Source organism: Ovis canadensis, chromosome 7, assembly GCF_042477335.2.
Source record: "Ovis canadensis isolate MfBH-ARS-UI-01 breed Bighorn chromosome 7, ARS-UI_OviCan_v2, whole genome shotgun sequence".
Classification (NCBI taxonomy): domain Eukaryota; kingdom Metazoa; phylum Chordata; class Mammalia; order Artiodactyla; family Bovidae; genus Ovis; species Ovis canadensis.
Window position 1 is genome coordinate 113323217 of NC_091251.1, and position 19578 is coordinate 113342794.

General features: G+C 49.4%; 1 protein-coding gene across 4 annotated transcripts in view; it reads right to left on the reverse strand.

The window, feature by feature from the left end:
* The window catches only part of SPG11 (SPG11 vesicle trafficking associated, spatacsin), a 79789-nt gene that overhangs the window by 4469 nt on the left and 55742 nt on the right, over positions 1 to 19578 (reverse strand). For 3 of the 4 annotated variants that reach the window (XM_069597329.1, XM_069597331.1, XM_069597332.1), the window contains 12 exons: positions 16945 to 17159; positions 15765 to 16509; positions 10532 to 10671; positions 9638 to 9836; positions 8762 to 8899; positions 5854 to 5987; positions 5023 to 5130; positions 3199 to 3367; positions 2645 to 2733; positions 2355 to 2510; positions 1557 to 1708; positions 911 to 1086 (listed from right to left, as the gene is read on the reverse strand). In XM_069597329.1, coding sequence (XP_069453430.1) covers positions 911 to 1086; positions 1557 to 1708; positions 2355 to 2510; positions 2645 to 2733; positions 3199 to 3367; positions 5023 to 5130; positions 5854 to 5987; positions 8762 to 8899; positions 9638 to 9836; positions 10532 to 10671; positions 15765 to 16509; positions 16945 to 17159 — 2421 coding nt within the window. Of the gene's footprint in view, positions 1 to 446; positions 1087 to 1556; positions 1709 to 2354; positions 2511 to 2644; positions 2734 to 3198; positions 3368 to 5022; positions 5131 to 5853; positions 5988 to 8761; positions 8900 to 9637; positions 9837 to 10531; positions 10672 to 15764; positions 16510 to 16944; positions 17160 to 19578 lie in introns of those variants that run through there. The other variant, XM_069597330.1, reaches the window with a different exon arrangement.

Below are 19578 nucleotides of genomic sequence, written 5' to 3' on the forward strand. Positions count from 1 at the left end.
AGAGCCACAGAGGTATAGAGCTGCAGGCTTCTGTATTTATTTGGAGAAATTATTTGGTTGCTTAGATACTAAGGCCTAATTAAATACCTAGAAGTATTTATTTGGAGGAACTGAGCTTAAACTCAGGTGACGGCTGTATGCAGGGACTGGGCGATCTTCTCTATTATTCTGGTTATCAATTTAACCAAATCTGTGGTTAGAGTCTTTGTTGGAAACTGCCATGGAATCAAAAATAGGGACACAGCAAGTATTTTAAATTTCTCTTACATAGGAGTAGAAGCTTCAATCCGAGCTCTGTAGACCACCAAGTGGAGACAGGACCATCCCATGACTTGAGGAATTTACAGAATGCAGTGACTCTTCAGCAATAATTACAGCCAATAAAGGTTGCTTCCTTTAAGGCAGCCAAGGGCTAAGATTTCCTTAGCAGTAACAATGACATACACTGAATTTCAAATCTCTTTTATTATAGAGATCAGTTTCTAACAAATGGAAATGTATCATCTGTTCCTCAACTGTGTAAACAATATTAAATTCCTTTGAAACTGGAATCTGCAGGCATAGCTATTATTCTTTCCTAATAATACTGTATCAGCCCCTAAAGTGAAACGATCCTGAGGAAGATGGAACTTTTTTTCTTAATACCAACATACAGATATTGATATATATAGAAAATGATATAGATGCATAATCATTTTCAAAAAGGAACTCCCTTGTGAACATTTCTCATTCTCTTGCCCACTATTCACAAAGGACTGGTATGGCCAGTCCTGGTGTTCAGACATCAAAGATCCTCAGTGTGTTTCTCTCCAGGCTGACCACAAACTGTAAGTACCTCGTTTCAGTACAAGAAACAGGCACTTAATCCCTGGCAGTAACCACCCTCGTGTGTCACCTGAGTCCCTCTAACCTGCTAGCATGTCCTTCAGACAGCAGCCGGTCTGAGGGTCCTTCAGAAGCACATTGACAACATCATAAAGCTTGTGTTCGTACGCCAGCTTGTAATACAGGTAGACGTCTTCACAGCATGTGAGGAACTTTCTCAGGTTTTTCAGAACAAATTCTGTAGGCTGATGATGTTTACATCTAAACAGAGAAGCAAGAATGTTCAGGTTTAAAATACTGTATCTTAAGCGAGGGCTGTAACCTCTCATACTTAGCATTACCTAGAGAAAAGAACGTGCTTGAGTCTAGGAAATCAGACTAGTATTAGGGCACCAGTATAGCCCTCGCTATCAGTGCTTGATAACAATGAAATTTCATTAAAAATGAGTATCTTAATGCCGGCCTTAATTTCCTGCTCCAGAGGGACTTTTTGATGTTAGTGTTTTTGGCACCTCAGGCCAGCTGAGTAGCTCTCCTCCCATTTTGGGTACAGAGCATCATAAGCAAGCTATTCTCATTCCTCTGCATAAATCTGTTAAAAGATCTTATCCCTCTGGATATTCTTGACATCTCTTTGCCATCTAAAGCCAAGGGGTTAGACATGTTATACTTAGCTATAAAATTCTTAAAACCCATGCCTGACACCAAAGCAGAGGCATTTTAGTACTTACTTTATTGAAATCTCTTCAAATATACTGGGTCTTAATAACCTTTGCTGCTTGAGTTCTTCCAAGTAATTAAAGTCTCCTTTAAGAATCACTTGTTGATACAGAATTTCAGCCCAGTCAGGAATGAAGTCATAGGCCTCTGCCACAATGGAAGCCTGAAAAGGGTGGAGGGGAGGAAGGGAAGGAGGGCACGGTTAGAGGCAAACGATTCTAGAAAGCTGCTCGACACTGCACGCTCAGCGAGCGTGGCCGCTGCCGATGACGTGCAAGCCTGGCTGTCAGGGCTGGTGAGAAGTCTGACGTTACCCTTCCCCTGACACCCCATTCTGATCTTCACAATGAGTTAAAAGAACTGCTGATGAAGAATATTTCTCTCACTCAGCTCTGTTCAGTGAAAGGGCTGATTCCCTGATAACTGTCCCTCCTTGTTAAAGGGCTGGAACCAGCCTCCCCGAAGCCCTGGCTTTTTACGCTATCCCGAAAGCACACACATTCTGGAAACGGGCTCAGAGGTGCTCACGGGACCACGAGCAGGGATGTTCCTCTGAACCTCAACTGTTGAAGTGCAAAGGCTTAACGGTGCGGAGAAAGGGGACGGCATGCGGCCTCGCTGGTCTCCGGCCTCTGCCCAGACGACATGCTGGCCAGAAGCACCACTGTGCAGAGGCAGCTGTGGGGTCAGGCTGCAAAGGCAGGGCTGGTCGACCTGAGACCCCCAGGGAAGCCGCACAGCCTCTGGGCCCTGTGACAGGGACGCCAGGAGAGACGAGGCCGGCGGTACTGCTGGGCCTTCGTGCTCACCTGGTAGAACCGAGGCAGGGCCGTGATGCAGTCCGTCAGCCTGTGGCGGCTCAGGTTGATGAGCTTTGTGTCCTGGCCGCAGTTCAGAAAGTGAATCTGCAGCGTCAGCAACCTGGTGAGCCGCTGGCAGCGCAGGGCCTGGCGCACGCAGGAGTCCTGAGGGGCAAGGGCGGAGGTCGGCACGGACGGACTTTGTGACGTCTCCCCTATGACCCCTCCAGCCGCGGAACAAAATCACTCCTCCCGCAAAACCAAGCCCCAAGGCCAGTCTGACTAAGGCTCCCGGTTACCTTGGCGTAACTCTCGGCCGCGTCCAGCATCAGAGTCAGGGCCTTCAGCAGCAGCTGCTTCAGTCGCCGCCCATCCTTGACGTGGTCCTCTGCAGGGAGTGGCGCGGACGTGCCTGTGTCTGGCCCCCAGAGCGGGCTACTCTCTCCCCACAGAGCAGCAGCGTGGGCCAGAGCCTCAGCCCAGCTCGCGCCCCCAGGGAGGCAGCCGTGTCTCACTCGGGAAGTGAGGCTCGCGCACTCCCTCCCTCTACACGCGCCAGAGTGGGAGTCACTGCCCTGCCTGGTTCGCTCCTCTCAAGCGTCCCGGCAGGCGCCCACAGCCTCCGCATGCAACGGTTCCTGACAGATGACACCTCTGGACGCACGGGCTACAAGAGGGGTAAATGCCTTCCGACCCCCCTTCCGCCTCCTTTCTGCCCCGCTGGGACCCACTGGATGAATGTCAAGGAGCTGAGGTGGGTATCAGTCTCCTGGTTTCTTGCCGTTCTTAGCCCTGAGACCCTGCCCTGGCCAGCAGCACTGCCCCTGGGGGTGCCGCTGTGACCTCTGCTTACCCCAGGGCTGAGACTCGATCAGTCTCAGCTGGACGCAGGCAGCTGCCTCGTGGTTCTCGCCGATCTCCCGGCACATGCTGAAGCACAGCGCGATCATGTTGTGCTTCTCGCTGTCCCCGGGGCGGCGGCGCTTGATGTAGTCCAGCAGGGCCGTCTTCAGGGTGCCACTCTGCCCAGAAAAGCAGGGTTACCAAGGCCTCAACCAGGCACTGCAGAGCAGGCAGGGCTGACCTAGTCCTTCGCTTGCGCGAGTTCCTCAAAAACTCCCACGGAAAAGGAAAAGAGGCACAAATGAAGGCGTGTTTCTGCTACCCTGAATACAGGCGAACGGCACATCCTCCCTGCTGACCTGTCGGAGGAAAAGCCTTCACAACGTGTATACGTGCATGAGCCTTCACAACTCCACTCTAAATTCTGTCCCTCAAGAAGCAAGCAGAGGAAAGTGCTAAGATGGATATAACAAGGATATTTGATAGCAAACAATTAGAAATAATCCAGATGGCCAACAAAAGGCTAATGTAGCCATTAGAACCAATGTTGACTTGAACACTGAGAAACGCAGGCTATTCCCTATCTGCTCAGCATGACACAAGTTTAGTAAAAAGTGTAAACATGTACACACACGTAAACATGCACGTGTTCATGCTTGCAGGTGCACGTGGAAACCAAGGGCCGGTACCAGTGTTAGCAGTGACTACAGCAGCTAGACACACAAGGCCTTTTCCGTGTTCTGTTTCCCAAGTGGTGGTTTTAATACGGAATGCTCACAAATTTCTGTGTCACCCTTGTGCAGGGGTCATGCTACTCTCTGTACGATTCTAGTTCTTAGTGTATGTGCTGAAGTAAGCAAATGTCTTAAAATGCATTACTTTCATAATTGGAAACAAAGTTATTAAAAGAATGCTTCAATGCAGAAACAAAAATGCCTCCAAAACAATTTTAAGAGCCCTGAAAGGCATCTCTTGCTCCTTTCCTTGTAACTGGACTAGTTTGTCCTGACGCCACTGAGGAGACTTTTTCTGCCTCTCTGAATGCTGCTTGTTAACTCAGAAAAGCAGGCTACTTCCTACCCGCACAACATATAGAAAAATATGTCTCTTAATCCTGCTTGGCTGGCCCAAGTTCTCAGATAACAAAGTGCACCTAGGTTTTAATTAATTTCTGTGGCCCTGCTACACAGCATGTGGGATCTTCGTTCCCTAACCAGGGATCACACCTGCGCCCCCTGTATCGGAAGCAGTTTCCTAAGCCACTGCACTCCCCGGGCAGGCCCACAGGGAGGTGAAATGGGTGGAAACAATACTCAGCCCATGAAAGACTTGGGAACAGACTCTCAGATGCAGCCTGGTGTCAGACACAGCTTGTCTAAGGACAGACAAGCAGCAGAGGCCCAAGGCCTGGTGAGTCAGGCCTTTGCTTCCCAGCCTCCTTCCTGGCCACTGTAAGCAGCCCCACAGCTTTCTAGGCCCAGAGCTTGGCACCCACGTCTGAACAGCTCTTAGGAACACTTTTTCATGGTCCCGTGAAAACGCTCCACTCTAAGGGCCCAGGCAGGTCAATCCAGGGAGGGGTTTTGCCCCTGCCAAAGCAGGCCTTGGGACAGTGAGTGAGGAGACTTGCTCTTCATCACTCGGCGTCTATCAGCACATCTGTGACCTGGCTGGAGCTCTGGAACCTCAAGCTACTGGTTTCGGAGTATGTCTGAGGGAGGTCCTTGGTTCTCATCTTCCATATCCCGAAGTCCACCCTGGGTGGGATTACTCCTGAGAAAGCCTGAGCCTCCCCAGGGTCAGGAGATCAGCAGCTCCGAAACTGTGCACCTACAGGGTCCAGCTTCTTCCTCATGAGCATCTCAAAGCAGTGCCTCTCGTGCAGCAGGTCGAGCGCGTACGTCATCTCGCTGTACCTGCCGATGCCAGTGAGGAGGCGCACCTGGAGGGAGAGAAGGCAGCCTGCGTCAGCACCGCCTGGCGTTCTCTGAGCCAGACTCCCCTCCTCTACAGCTCGGCTAGGCGCGTTCACATACCCGGCTCCAGCAGGGAGCAGGGTTAATGGCCAGGCTCCCCTCCTTTCCTCCCGCCTGCCTCCCCTCGTCCCGGCCCCACGTACCCAACAGGGGCCTTCTCTGGAGAATTCATACATGCTAGCCGCTGGCTGTCCCCTCCTCTGCTGTCTAAACATGACCATCGCGTGCTGAAGGGTCATCCTCCTGGGCAGGCACCCTTCTGCCCCCACACTCCTAATTACAGCACCCAACTGCCTGCTCAGCTACTCGGGTCCACTTCAAGCCTACAGAATTTGCGAAGTGCGGGAAGCTTGAGTTGTCAGCTCCTTTCAATTCACATGTAAGAGGCAGGTCTGAGCCCTGTTTTGCGGGGAAAGCGACCGCTGCCTTAGCCCTCTGGAAGAGTGGGGTGAATGGCTGCGACAGCTGGAGCACGGCAGGGATCCTCTCTGATTTCTGTTCCTTTGGCGCTCGCTTGGATTCTGACAGAAGTCTGGAGCAGAAGGTTGAGCTGCCCAGCCAGCTACCAAGTAGGTAGCGGTACCGAGACGGGCAGATTCCCTAAGAGACATCAGCTCTGAGACGGCCTCCAGCCCACCTGTCTGTCAAAGGTGATCTCAGGATGGGCGCAAAGGTCAGGGGTGACTTACCACCAGCCCGTACTCCTCACTGGGGGCCAAGTGGTTGTCAGTGAGCAGCCGGGCGGCCTGCAGGACGCGCGTGATGCCCTCCATGTGGCAGGTCAGCGTGAAGCACTGATGAGCCAGAATCAGCAGCTCTGTGGCTGGGTGGGGTGGGGGGGGCACGCGTTCAGACAGGACTGTCCACTCCGGCTGCCCGCTGTCTCGCTCTGCGTCTGGCCGGAGGGTGCCGGGGCCTTCTGGAGAAGGCGCTCACCAGGCCCTGAGATCCCTGGCCGCACCAGCTCTAGCTCTGGGACAGCCCCCTGACGGAGTCAGTTTTCTCTCAGTGATAGCACAGGGGTAACTCTCCTCAGACAGTCCACATATAGTGACAGCACTTCTGAAAGGCTGCAACAGTGAGAGCAGAGGCGCCTAGCTTTCCACAGATGGAGAGACTCCCTGCACGCAGACACCCCGAGTCCGAGGTCATTCTCTGCAGCTCAGTGGGGCGTCAGGGCCTAATCAGGTGCTATCTGCTGCTTGGTCCTTCCATGGACTTGTCCGATTAAGATTTGATGACACAAATTTAAAACTACTACACACAATCACTATGGACACAATTAAAAGGGAAAGAGAAAAGTTATCCGTGGTGCTGGAAGCCGGAAGGGGGTCCCCAGCCTTGACCCACACTGTGCTGAGTGTGCACGGGGCCCTCCCCAGACCCACCCACTCCGAGTCGCTCAGGCCCTGGTTTGCACATTTCCTCTCCAAACCCTTCCTGACGCCACTGGGCCTCTTACTGTGTGAGACACCCCTCGTCTGTGAGCTCCAGGGCTGCTGTTTGACTTGTCCACCACAGTCCTGGCTTCTAGAGTCAATGGCACACAGTCAGTGCTCGGCAGGTATTCCTGAACTGGACTGACAGGAGCTGCAGTCTGTGCCTGTCTTCTGGCTGTCCGTACGGCTGGCAGGATCTTAGTTCCCTGACTGAACCTGGGCCTACGGCAGTGAAAGCAAATTCACTGGTCCGCCAGGGAATTCCCAGAAGGTTATTTTAAAAATAAAACTGTTCAACCTCTTAAAATCTCACTTGTTCACTAAACATCAGTAAGATGCCTTTTTTTTGCATCTATCAGATTTGCAGAGTATAATGTTCCCTGGTGGCTCAAACATAAAGAATCTGCCTAAGATACAGGAGACCCAGGTTCCATCCTTGGGTTGGGAAGATCCCCTGGAGGAGGAGTGGCAACCCACTCCAGTGTTCTTGCCTGGAGAATCCTGTGGACAGAGGAGCCCGGAGGGCTACAGTCCACGTGCTGGTCAACTGTCGAACATGACTGAGTGACTAACACTTTCCCTTTCAATGCATCCCAGGAAATGAGACTCTCACACACTGCTTAAGAGGGCGAAGTGAATTTTTCTTCTCTGAAGTAAATTTGGCAATATATATATTTTATATTTTATGTATAGACATTACTTTGCCAACAAAGGTCTGTCTAGTCAAAGCGATGGTTTTCCCAGTAGTTGTGCATGGGTGTGAGAGTTGGATTGTAAAGAAAGCTGCTGCTGCTAGGTCGCGTCAGTCGTGTCCGACTCTGTGCAACCCCAGAGACGGCAGCCCACCAGGCTCCTCTGTCCCTGGGATTCTCCAGGCAAGAACACTGGAGTGGGCTGCCATTTCCTTCTCCAGTGCAGGAAAGTGAAAAGTGAAAGTGAAGTCACTCAGTCGTGCCCGACTCTTAGCGACCCCATGGACTGCAGCCCACCAGGCTCCTCCGTCCGTGGGATTCTTCAGGCAAGAGTACTGGAGTGGGCTGCTATTTGAAGAATTGATGCTTCTGAACTGTGTTGTTGGAGAAGACTCTTGAGAGTCCCTTGGACTGTAAGGAGATCCAACCAGTCCATCCTAAAGGAGATCAGTCCTGGGTGTTCACTGGAAGGACTGATGCTGAAGCTGAAACTCCAATACTTTGGCCACCTCATGCGAAGAGTTGACTCACTGGAAAAGACCCAGATGCTGGGAGGGATTGGGGGCAGGAGGAGAAGGGGACGACAGAGGATGAGATGGTTGGATGGCATCACTGACTTGATGGACATGAGTTTCAGTAAACTCCGGGAGTTGGTGACGGACAGGGAGGCCTGGCGAGCTGCAGTCCATGGGGTCGCAAAGAGCTGGACATGACTGAGTGACTGAACTGAAAGCTTTAAAAACGGGCATACTCCTGAATCAGGAATTTTTCTTATAGAAGTAATCATGGATGTGCACACAGACTGCCTGTGAGCATGTCTGTCAGTGTTTAAAGCAGCAGAAGCTACTACAAGCAATCTGCAGGTCCTGGAACAGGGTAAACCTTTTAAAATTACATGTAAGAGAAATACTGTGTAACTGTAAAAAAATTATGTAGAATAGTCAGTGTCATGGAAAGATATTAATGATAGCATATTCATAATTATAAGTAGTAGCCACAGTATAATGCCATTTTAAAAAATGAGCATCTATGGGCTTGCACGGAAAAAGATGAGAGGGGCACACACTACTGAAGGAGCCCAACAGCACGGAAATGGGCTTTGAAACCACAGCGTTCAGATGCCAGCTGTGTCACATAATAAGTTATAAATTAATCAACTGCTCTGAAGTTCTAGTTTCCTTCTTCTAAAATGGGGACAACAGTAGCCATTTTGCAGGGTAATGTAAGAATGAAATAAGCTGAATATACAAAATGGGAAAGGTTACTTTTTGGTGTGATTTTCAATTCTGGGCTGCGTTTCCACACACATTTTCTAGCTTTTCTTCAGTGGACTCATGGCTCTCTACTGAGAACTCATAAACAATCGTGGAGGAGGAGGGATCCAGACAGGGAACAAGTGTCCAACAGAAGGCTTCTCAGCGACCTGCTCGGGCCCAAAACATGTAAGAAGATGGCCAACAACTTACTGCAAGACAGCTCCCCGTGGGGAACAGAGGAAATCTTCTCCAACAACTTCATGCCCACCAAGGTGGGGTCTTGACACAAAGCGGTCAGCTGAAGAAATATCTGGCTTTCCTCTGCTGGGCTAAACACCTGCCTGTGTCCTGTATAGAAAGACGTGGAGAGAGGCGCTAGTTTTACCGTGAGAGAGATCAAAGGAAGACAGGAGCCCCAGGGCAGGAGGCCACTGCGCAGGCCTGGGCCCAGGGGGCCACGCCGAGGGAGCTGCCTGGACGGCTGTCCTCCGGCACTGCAGGCGAGATGGCCTCGCACAGGACAGCAGGGGCTCATCAGCTGAGAGAAAAGCACCGTCACTCTAGATACGACCCTAAAGCGGTGAACAAGAAGCAACAGTGGGGAAAGTAATGCAGGGGGCCCCTGGTGTCCAGTGGTTAAGAAGCCACCTCACACGGCAGCAGACACCAGTCTGAGCCCTGGTCCTGGGAGACCCCACACGCCACGGGGCAGCTAAGCCTGTGTACGCGCCACGGCTGCCGAGTCACGACCTCCAACTATGGAGCCCACGTGCAGCGGTACCAAAGCCCAAGCTCTGCAACAGGAGAAAAGCCACCACGAAGAGAGGCCTGCGCTCCTCAACTAGAGCAGCCCGCGCTCTGCAGCTATGAGCAGCCCGCATGCAGCAATGCAGACCCAACACGGCCAAAGATAAACAAGTAAATAAATATTTTTAAAGGAGGAAATAAATGCAGTGTGTTCTGTTTCAAGTGCAACCTGGCACCTTGCCAGGACAGCACACAGGAAGTACACGAACATAAGTCAAATCCTTGCTGTGGGCAGCTGGAGAGTGGTCTGAAAGGCCGGGGGGCCTGGGAGCAGGGTACCTGTTCCCTCCGACGGTGTCAGCAGCTCCCGGGTCACCTCTTCAGCCACAAGTGCAGCCACTGTGTCTGGCCTGAGGCCCTGGGTGCTGATGAAGGCTTGAGCTCGCTTGCATCGATTAGGCTGCTGAGAGGCCAAGATGGCCCGGAGCACGGCCTCACCATCCTGGGCAGCGACGTCTGCGTAGGAACAGCCCAGCTCCTGAGAGGGAGGCAACCCAGGCCATCATGAGGGGCCAGCGGAAGCCAGCAGACCACCACCCTTCCCGGAATCTGACATGGACAGAGGCCGTGGTTTTCTGAGCTTCAAGATCCCTTACCCTGAGCAGGAAGCTTACAAGAAGGAAACCTGTTTTTCGAGTCCCTTCTATCACTTTGCCAATGAGCTGAATCCAAGCAAGAGGTTTGTCTTCAGAAATCATCAGGTGACTTACCCTCTCTCACTGAACACTGAGCTTTTCAAATGTCATGAAACCTACATAAAAGGCGGAGCCCTTCTTTACTGTTCCCATGGCAGCAGGAAATCTTAATTTCCAAAGCCACCTCTGCGCTCTGTCCAAGGCAGGGCTTCACCCTCGGCTAGCTTTCTCTCGCGCTCTTCCACTGCATTTAGGGCAGAATCTTTTTCTCCCTCAATCAGCACAAAGCCGACACAGCTGCTGGCTGCTCTGGCTCCTGTCTTTACACTCAAGCTCATTTTAAAAACTTGAAGTTTAGGGCCCTGTCCCACACGGCGAGCTCCCCTCTATGGTTCAGGGGGTGGATTTACAGGGGCCACCACACCGACAAGAGCGCTCCCTCCAGGTCGGGGTCATCACTGACGAGCTGACCGGGCAACGTCCCCACTGCCCCCCAGCCCCCCGAGGCAGCCCCCCGTGGAGGCCCCGCGGCGCGCACCTTGGCGAGCTCGTAGAGACAGAGGACCTGCCGGCAGCAGTGCTTCCCGTGGAGGCACCTGCTTGCCAGAATTTCCAGGTTCGTCACCACTTCGTCCGCGGGGGGCAGCATCACAAACGACCGACTGTCCAGACTGGAAGCTGGAAGCAAACAGAGGTCTGTGGGGGGGCTTTCAAGGCCTCTCCTTGGCCCCCACGACCCTGCCTCTCTGCTCACAGCTTCCTTCACTGCACCCTTTGGACTCCCTCGGGTCTGGGACCACTTTTAACAGGGCTCACACCCCACCTACCCTTCTGTCACTGCCCTCTTCCAGGAAATCCCAGCCCAGGATACTCTGAAGGTCTCAGAGGCTAAAATAGACTCTAAGCCACCTAACACACATACTGCTGCTGCTGCTGCTGAGTCGCTTCAGCCGTGTCCGACTCTGTGTGACCCCGTAGCGGCAGCCCACCAGGCTCCCCTGTCCCTGGGATTCTCCAGGCAAGAACACTGCAGTGGGCTGCCATTTCCTTCTCCAATGCATGAGAGTGAAAAGTGAAAGTGAAGTCGCTCAGTCGTGTCCAACTTAGCGACCCCATGGACTGCAGCCCACCAGGCTCCTCCGTCCATGGGGTTTTCCAGGCAAGAGTATTGGAGTGGGGTGCCATTGCCTTCTCACACACATACTAGAGACCATCAAAGACGCTTGCCAGACTCTCCCCCACACACACTCCCTTCAAGTTTCCCATTCTATCAAGTCATCACAGGTCTGCCTGACTGCATCTCGGAACATCTCTGTGGTCACTGCCTGGCGTCCAGCCCGCACCCCGTGCATCTAAGAGGCTCTCCCTGTCCCCTGCTGCCAGTCTCCCTGCTCCCCCAGTTCAGCCTCGCAAACCTGGTGCCCTCTGCATTATAAAATACAGATCAAGAAAATCAAGGCTCTGCTGGATAGGTATCTTAAAGGCATAGTAAAAGTAAAAGCCATTCCTGGTTTCTCTTTAAAATAAAAATAATTTAAAAAAAGCTCTTAGCCTACAATAAAAATTCAATTTAATAAAGGATTTCCAGTCAGGGGAAAAAATAGGAAAGGATATTTACATGACACTGTTCCTAATAGCAAAAACAAAACTGAAAAATTTTAAGTGTGTATCAGTGAATCATCGTACAGTACTCTGCAGCCACTAGAAGAACGAGGCTCGTCTCTCTGCACTGACAGCACGCGTGTGCACGCGCGCGTGCAAGCCCACACACAGAGGACGACGGGCGCCGCGCAAGCACAAGAGGTTATCCTGGGGAAGTCGGTGGGGGTGGTGCTGAACGGGCGGATAACTTTTACTTTTCTACTTTACACACTTCTGTATTGTGTGATTTGTTACATTAAGAATATAATCCTTTTGTATTTAAGATACTATTTAAAAAATACTTTAAACACAAAAAAATAAAAAGCAACTCAGACCATGTTATTCCTCTGCTTAAAACCCTTCATCAGGGTTTCCATTTCTAGGCCTCTCCCACTGAACTCCACATAAAGCCTAGATCCAGGGCACGGAGCCCTCTATGAAGACTCTGGAAAGTAAACAGGAGCAGGTGGGTTGTAGATAACCTGTACTTCCACTGTCTCCCTGCTAGTAACCTCCAGACTGAATGCAGTGCTGCCTGAAACCCAGAACCCATCCCTGTAGCTCACAGAGAAAAGGAGCAGTTCAGGAGGCGTCCTCGAGAACAGGCTCACGGAGTGGAACGGGAACCCCCAGGAGCGCCCATTATCTCTCGTCTCTGCTCTTAAGCAACCCCTTAGCTGTGGTGGGCAGGCTGCAGCGACAGCTGGCAAGAGCCAAAATTCAGAGAGGGACCTTCTTTTCAGAACAGAGGTGCTCCGGTCCTGAGCAGGCAGAGCGAATCCCTGCTCTCTTCTGCATCATCCCGTTGGCTGGCCCAAGACGCACTCCATCCGGAAAGCGTCTGATAGAACGGGGCAACTGGCAGCTCCAGCTTTGGCCGGAAGACTGAAATGGGAAGCCTCAGGCAACCAGAAAGTGCCCGGGAGAGGGATTTAGGAAAGCAACACAATAAAGCTGTTCATAAACATTAGGGCTCATCCATTCCTGGGCTCTGCATTATGGATCTGGTCTTGACCAACAGTCGAAGACTCAGAGGAGTGAGTCAACAGACAGATCGCTACTCAGGCTGCAGACTGGGCGCAGGATGGCACACACAGGATGGTCTGCACGGCAGCACAAAGAAACGGAGAATGGCTGTCGGAACCACAGCCCACACAAAGTGGCGGGCACTCGTAGTCTGAACGCAGCCAGGTCAACTGGCTGCTCTAAATCTATTAACATCCTTCACAGGATTTAAACAAGATCCAACATCTCATAACATACCACTCAAAATGTCCAAGATACAACGCAAAATTATTCAGCATACAAAGATACAGGACAAGCTCAACTCACGCAAGAAAAGAAATGCTGAAACTCAGCACTAAAATGACGTGACTGTTGAAATTACCGAAAGACTTTAAAACCGCTACTACAAATGTTCCAACAGGCAGTTACGAATGCTCACCACTTAAACAGAAAAACAGTCTTAGCAAAGAAATAAAAGGTATAAGGAATAAAAAGGAAATTTTAGAACTGAAATTTAAAAATCACAGAAATAAAAGCTAACAGAATAGAAATTCCAGAGTCAGTGAAAATGAAGACAGACGAATAGAGAAAGAAAAATTGAAAAAGCTGACCAAAGCCTCAGGGACTTGAGACAATAACATTCTAAGGCTCATGGCACTGGAGTCCTAGGAGGAGAGCAGTGTGAGTACGGTGCTGAAAAAAATTAAAAAAAAAAAAAAAACAAAACACAAAACCACGATGTCTGAAAACTACCTAAAGTTGATAAACCTGCATGCTTAAGAAGTTCAAACAGCATAACCCACACCACCCCCTGGCCAAAAATCAAACTGCTGAAAAGACAGAAAAAAAAAAAAAATCTTGAGAGCAACAAGAGAAAAATGTATCTACAGGGGAACAACAACTCAAAAGACTGCACATTTTTCATCAAATACCATGCGGGTCAAGAAGCAAGCGGCGGAACATTTTTAAGTGTGGAAAGAAAAGAATCAACGTTCTATACCCAGCAAAAAATGAGCCTTCAGGAATGGAAGGAGTAAGAGAGACATTCCCAGACGAACAACACACTGAGGAAGTGAGAACCGAAGCACTCTGCTTCTAACAATCACAGATGGAGAAAGGGACGGAAGGAAGCTCAGAGCATCAGAAATGAAGGGAGAGCATCAAGAACTGTAAATATCTGCTTCTAACAGATGACGCTAAGGAGTCACCACGGAGCCCTTCACACAGATGGAGAAAGGGACGGGAAGGGAGCTCAGAGCATCAGAAATGGAGGAGGAGCAACAGAAACAGTATCGGAACCTCCCTGGCAGCCCAGCAGTTAAGGCTCTGCACTTCCAATGCAGAAGGGCACGAGTTCAATCCCTGGTCAGGAAACTAAGCTCCCATATGCCATGCAGTATGGCCAAAAAATTAAGAAGAAGGAAAAAAAAAAAGACTAAATATCTGAGTAAATATACTGATAATAAACTCTTAAGTTTGTTAAAATATATTTTTCAGTTGAAAACAAAAAATTTAGCACTGTTTGATGAAATTTTCAATGTATGTAGGAGTTACATAATGAGGCAACTTGGACATAAAGGGAGAGAAGGGACGTGACCCACAAGGTTTCTAACCTTCAGTTGAGGTGAGAAAACATGATTTTAAGTAGACTGTGAAAAGTTACATGTGTTTAACGGAACCCTTAAAGCAACCAATTAAAAAAAAAAAGATGCAAAGCTATATAGTCAAAATCCCAAATTAAAATGGAAGACTAAAAACTGTTAAAATAACCCAAAGGCAAGAAAAGGTTTCCTCAAAACACACAAACTACCAAAACCCACCCAAGATTAAAAAAAAAAAAAAAAAACCTGATTAGTCACATAACTATGAAATAAATTACAGTTTAAAATCTTCCAAAACAAAAATCTCCAGGTTTAGATGGTTTTACTGCTAAATTCTATTGAACATTTGAAGAAGAAATAACACCAATTCCATACAAAATTTTCCAGAAAACCCAAGAGGAGGGAAACTTTCCAACTCATGAAACTGGCATTACTCTGATAGAAAAACCAGAGTATAAGAGTGCAGATCCGTGTTCTTCATGCACAAAAATGCGAATGTTCTCAACAAGGTAAGTTGATTCCAGCAGTATATCAAAAAGAATGATGTACTATAACCAAGCGAGGTTTTTCCTAGGAATACAGAAAGCTGGTTCAGTATTTTAAAAAATCAATTAACGTAATCTACTGCATTACCAGGGCTTCCCAGGTGGTGCCAGTGATAAAGAGTCTGCCTGCCAATGTAGGAGGTGTGAGACAAGGTTTCAGTCCCTGGGTCAGGAAGATCCCCTGGAGGAGGACATGGCAACTCACTCCAGTATTCTTGCCTGAAGAATCCCCACGGACAGAGGAGCTTGGTGAGCTGTAGTCCCTAGGGTTGCAAAGAGTCGGATACGACTCAAGCGACTTATCACACACACGCGCGCTGTACTACTAGTCTAGAGAAGAGGAAAACACAATCTTATCAATGGATGAAGAAAAAAGGGACAAAATTCAACAATGATTCATGATAAAAACTATCAGCAAATTAGGAATAGAACTTCCTCAACATGACAGAGGTATCTTAAAAAATCCTAACCTAATACTTAATGATGAAGGCCAAATGCCTCCTCCCTAAGACCAGTAACAAGGCAAGGATGGAAGCTGTTGTCAGTACAATAAATGAAGAATAATTAATGAGGGAAAGAGACTGGAAAGAAGGAAACAGAACCACCTCTACTTGCAGATATGACTATCTTCATAGAAAATCCCAGGGAATCTACAAGAAAACTCTTAGGGTAAGTGAGTTTAGCAAGATCACAGAATTTAAGCTTAATGTAAAAAAGCAACCATAATTCTAAATGTGATCATGTACAACTGGAAACATGATTATTTACACAGAGTAAATTCCAGTGAATTAACTGTAAGTCAGACAGATTCCCTCTAATCTTGCTACACAGCTAGTTAAAAATACAGGTGTTTCTGCCTCACTGGGTAGTTAACGATCTAGTTTACGGATCACCCTTAACTTAGTGTAACTGGTGCGTCAAGTCTCTTTCTACCTGGAGAGAGTGCCTCGCGGGAGGTGGCAGCAGGGCCTTCACTTACTGCTCTGGGCTTTCCTTAGGGGGACGCCAGCTCCCTCTTCTTCCTCAGGAAGCTCAGCATTCCCCAAGAGCGCGAGGATCTCCGGGTGCAGGTCATCCTCACTAGCCTCCCCTGAAGCGAGCGCCCTGCAGTGCAGCACCAAGGCAACGTCTTGGTGATAGAAACGGAAATACCGGCACGCTCGGCTTGCTTCGTGCACACAGCCGTCATCCAGCAGGCGCCCGATCAAACAGTTTAGGGACGCCTGCTCCTTCCAGTTCAGTTCACTGTCGCAAATGTCTCTGGATGGAAGGCCAGTGAGTTCTAAGTATTTTGATGTGTTCAGAACAGCCAAGTTAGAGAACGAAAACTCACTGGCTAAGCCATCAAAGGAAAGGTCACCTCCAGCTGAGGCCTGCTGAGGCGCCCTGGGCCCTCCTTCCTCCTGGAGGGTGTGCTGGGCGACACGGCAGAGCCAGATCTGCTTCTCCAGGCCCTCCAGGTCCTCCAGAGGCACTGGGTCCTCCCGGGCGAGCCAGTGCCCCGCCAGCGTGAGCAGCAGGTGGCGCTCCTCGGCGCTGCTGGGGCCCCCTGCAGCGGGGCACTCACCTGCCCACAGGGCCTGGGCTGAGAAAAAAGAAGCTGCTGCTCTGCTGGAAATGGAATTTTTCTTAAAATTCTCATGACACTTTTTCCAGAAGTCAATTCGCGCTTGTTTCAGGGACCACTGGTCAATGCGCTTCAAGGTCTGCACTTCCTGTGTCATCTGTGAAATTGAGCAAAGCGAGTCTTAGCTTTTCCTAGATAGAGAAGTGTCACAGATGTTACTGCTCCCTACTTGTAAGAATCCACATCAAACTAGAGAACATGGGACTTGGCTACAGAGGATCCTGGAAGTTTTATCTGTAAAGGTAAAATATGAAAAACAATTCTAAATTTATCTAATTGAATGAAGTTCAAGAGGAAGCCACGCTATATTTAATTCTATTCAATATAGTTGAAGCATGTCCTGTAAGCTAACTTTATATTAAAGCAAATATTCCTCAAAAATGGGCATTGCAGGCTCATCCATTTCTGAAAGTAATCTGTGTGTCAAAAGTGAAAAAGTATCATCTCTGATAAGTCACATATCTCAATGAATTCTCCAAATAATGCTGGTTCAAAAAGCTCAGTTTTTAATTAACTTAAAGACCTATGATACCTCTTCAATCACCAAGTCGTCCACAGGCAGCCCAGCTAGTTCTGCTACCCTCCTGGCCAAAGCAAAGTGTCCGTCTGTCTCCAGTTTTTCCAAAACTGACCTACATTCACGCTGGAAACTCTCAAGGCTGTAGCTGGTAATGAGTGCACGGTTAATGGCTATGGGTGTATCCTTCAGAATCTGACTGAGGACACACAGCTTCTTCACATCTGGGCCTGTGCCGAACAGAAGCAGAGTTAAGCATTAAAACGAAATGAAACATTAAAAAACAGAAGCAAAATACTGATACGGCCATTTCAAGAGCAACTAAATATGAGGGAAGAATGTGTATATTTAACCTAATAATGTGCTTAAAGGGAAAACAACACCTATTTCTCTACTCTGCTTGGCTGGCAGAGGAAGCCCAAGGCAGCTCCTATATAGCAGGCACTGTTAGAGATTAGCACATGGGCCCCATCTATAAATCTGGCTTTACACACCAGGCGGAAGCTGCTGGCCTCCCATGCAGCAGCTTTGGGAAGCTCTGGCCTTTCAGGTCAGTTCCATCTTTTTCCAAACTTTTCTACCTGAAGTTCTCATTCATTTACGCCAAGCATCATGTGGATCAACGTGCATAACCTGCAGGGCAGCTAAACAGCAGCCAGAACTCTGACGTGGTTCCCTGGCATCTGGAACGGAGCCCCGCGTGCTCTCCCGGACGTCTGTCTAACACAGCCCAAGGAGACCCAGCTGAGCACTCCCTGATGGCCCCAGGAAATATTAATCCAGCGATAACGGCCGTGCAATATTACATCAGTTTCAGTGTACGACACAGTGGTTCGGCATTTTTTAACCTTGATTGTTTACATTCTTCTGCTTAGTTATCTCTGGCTGTGCCGTGTCTCTGCGGCCACGTGGGCTCTTCTCTAGTTGTGGCAAGCAGGGCCTTCTCTTGGTTGCGGGGCGCAGGCTTCCCGAGGTGGCTTCTCTCTTACACGAGCAGATGCTTTGGGGTGTGCGGGCTTCAGAAGCTGTGGCACACGGGCTCTGGAGCACAGGCTCAGCAGTCGTGGCGCAAGGGCTTAGCTGCTCTGCAGCACGTGGGACCTTCCGGGACCAGGGATCGAACCCATGTCTCCTGCACTGGCAGGCGGATTCTTTACCAGTGACTCACCAGGGAAGCCCCTGACATTTCTCAACATTACAGAACAATTACCACAATGCACCCAGTAACTGTCTGCCACCACACACAGTTTTCACGCGTTTACTGACCGCATTCCCGAGGCTGTCCAGGGCCTCCTGTGGCTCATTTCCTTTGCAGCTGGGTGTGTGCCTCTCGACCCTCTTCTTACTCTGCCTGCCCCTCACCCTCCTCCCTCCGGCAACCGCCTCGTTGCCCCCGGTGCCTGTGCGTCTGCTTCTGTCCCGCTCTGCTTGTCCATTCACTCTTTAGATCCCACATGTAAGTGAGATGATGCGGTATTTATCTGCCCTAGAAATTCTTGTCCTGAATAACCCTAGGAATTCTCTGCCAATCAGTTACGTGGTTTGGTCTGTGCCTACTCTCAGACAGAGTAACACAGAGCCCCTGTCTGCCCTGTGATAAAGGAGGGGCACGCAAACCACTGCACAGGGCCTGCTCCCCTGCCACCGGCCGGGCTGCGCTGGGAGGCAGCTAATTCCAGGGACAGAGACACCTTGTGTAATAACCCCCAGTACCGGTGTGCTGGCTTTCTATGCTGGCACAACGTATAATGTAAGTCAAAAAAAAACATGTTTCTCTCCTCTAAGCACACACATGGTATACACATAAAAATATTATACAAAAACAATGTAATTCAGTGAATAAGTCATTATGGTAATGGTTAACAACATAGACAATCTTTGTAATCTTTTAAGATATGGTACTTTGGCAAGCAAACAGGAAATTCATTTCTGAAAAACTTAGTTACTGTACACCGATGACAATATACTAAAAGGATCTACGGTTTGGTCTACACAGTAATTGACAAGCAGCTCCTGTATAATACATGTTGGAAACACCCCCTCTTTCCTTCAAGCCTGCACAGCCTATAAGACTGGCATGAAGCCCAGGTGTTCTAGCACTGCTCTGTGCAAATGTGAGCTTCCAGTTGAACATCTGTGCGTTTAAATGTGATAACATAACCCTGGGAGTGAAAAATACTAGAATCTAGCGTAAAAGAGTAACATTATCACTCAACAAAAACTTGAAATTCTCAAAAAGTAGAAAAGAAAATAAGGGAATACTAGTTTCATCCAATCAGCAATAAGCTTAGAGACTGCCAGTGTCTAGAGGAATCTGCAAAAAATCAGCACAATTTGTCTCTTGAAACCTTCAAAATGAATTAGGCATTCCTGAAACAAGTTTGTGACCTTGAGAAACGGTGACACGTTAAGGTCACTTGTCAGAGAAAGAGCAGCAGTGACAGGGGAGAGCCGGCGTCAGCCAGGGGAGCGCCGGCTGCTTGCTCAGCATCGGCGGATGGCCGCGCTGGGTGCGCTCCACCCTGCTGCGCTGCTTGAAACGCTTCGCCCTTGGTTGAGGTCTCCTGCCACCTCTTCCTCACACCGCGTTCTGGCCTGGAATCTTTCAGGTCACATGCGTTTTAATTTCCTGAATGCTCTCCTAAACTA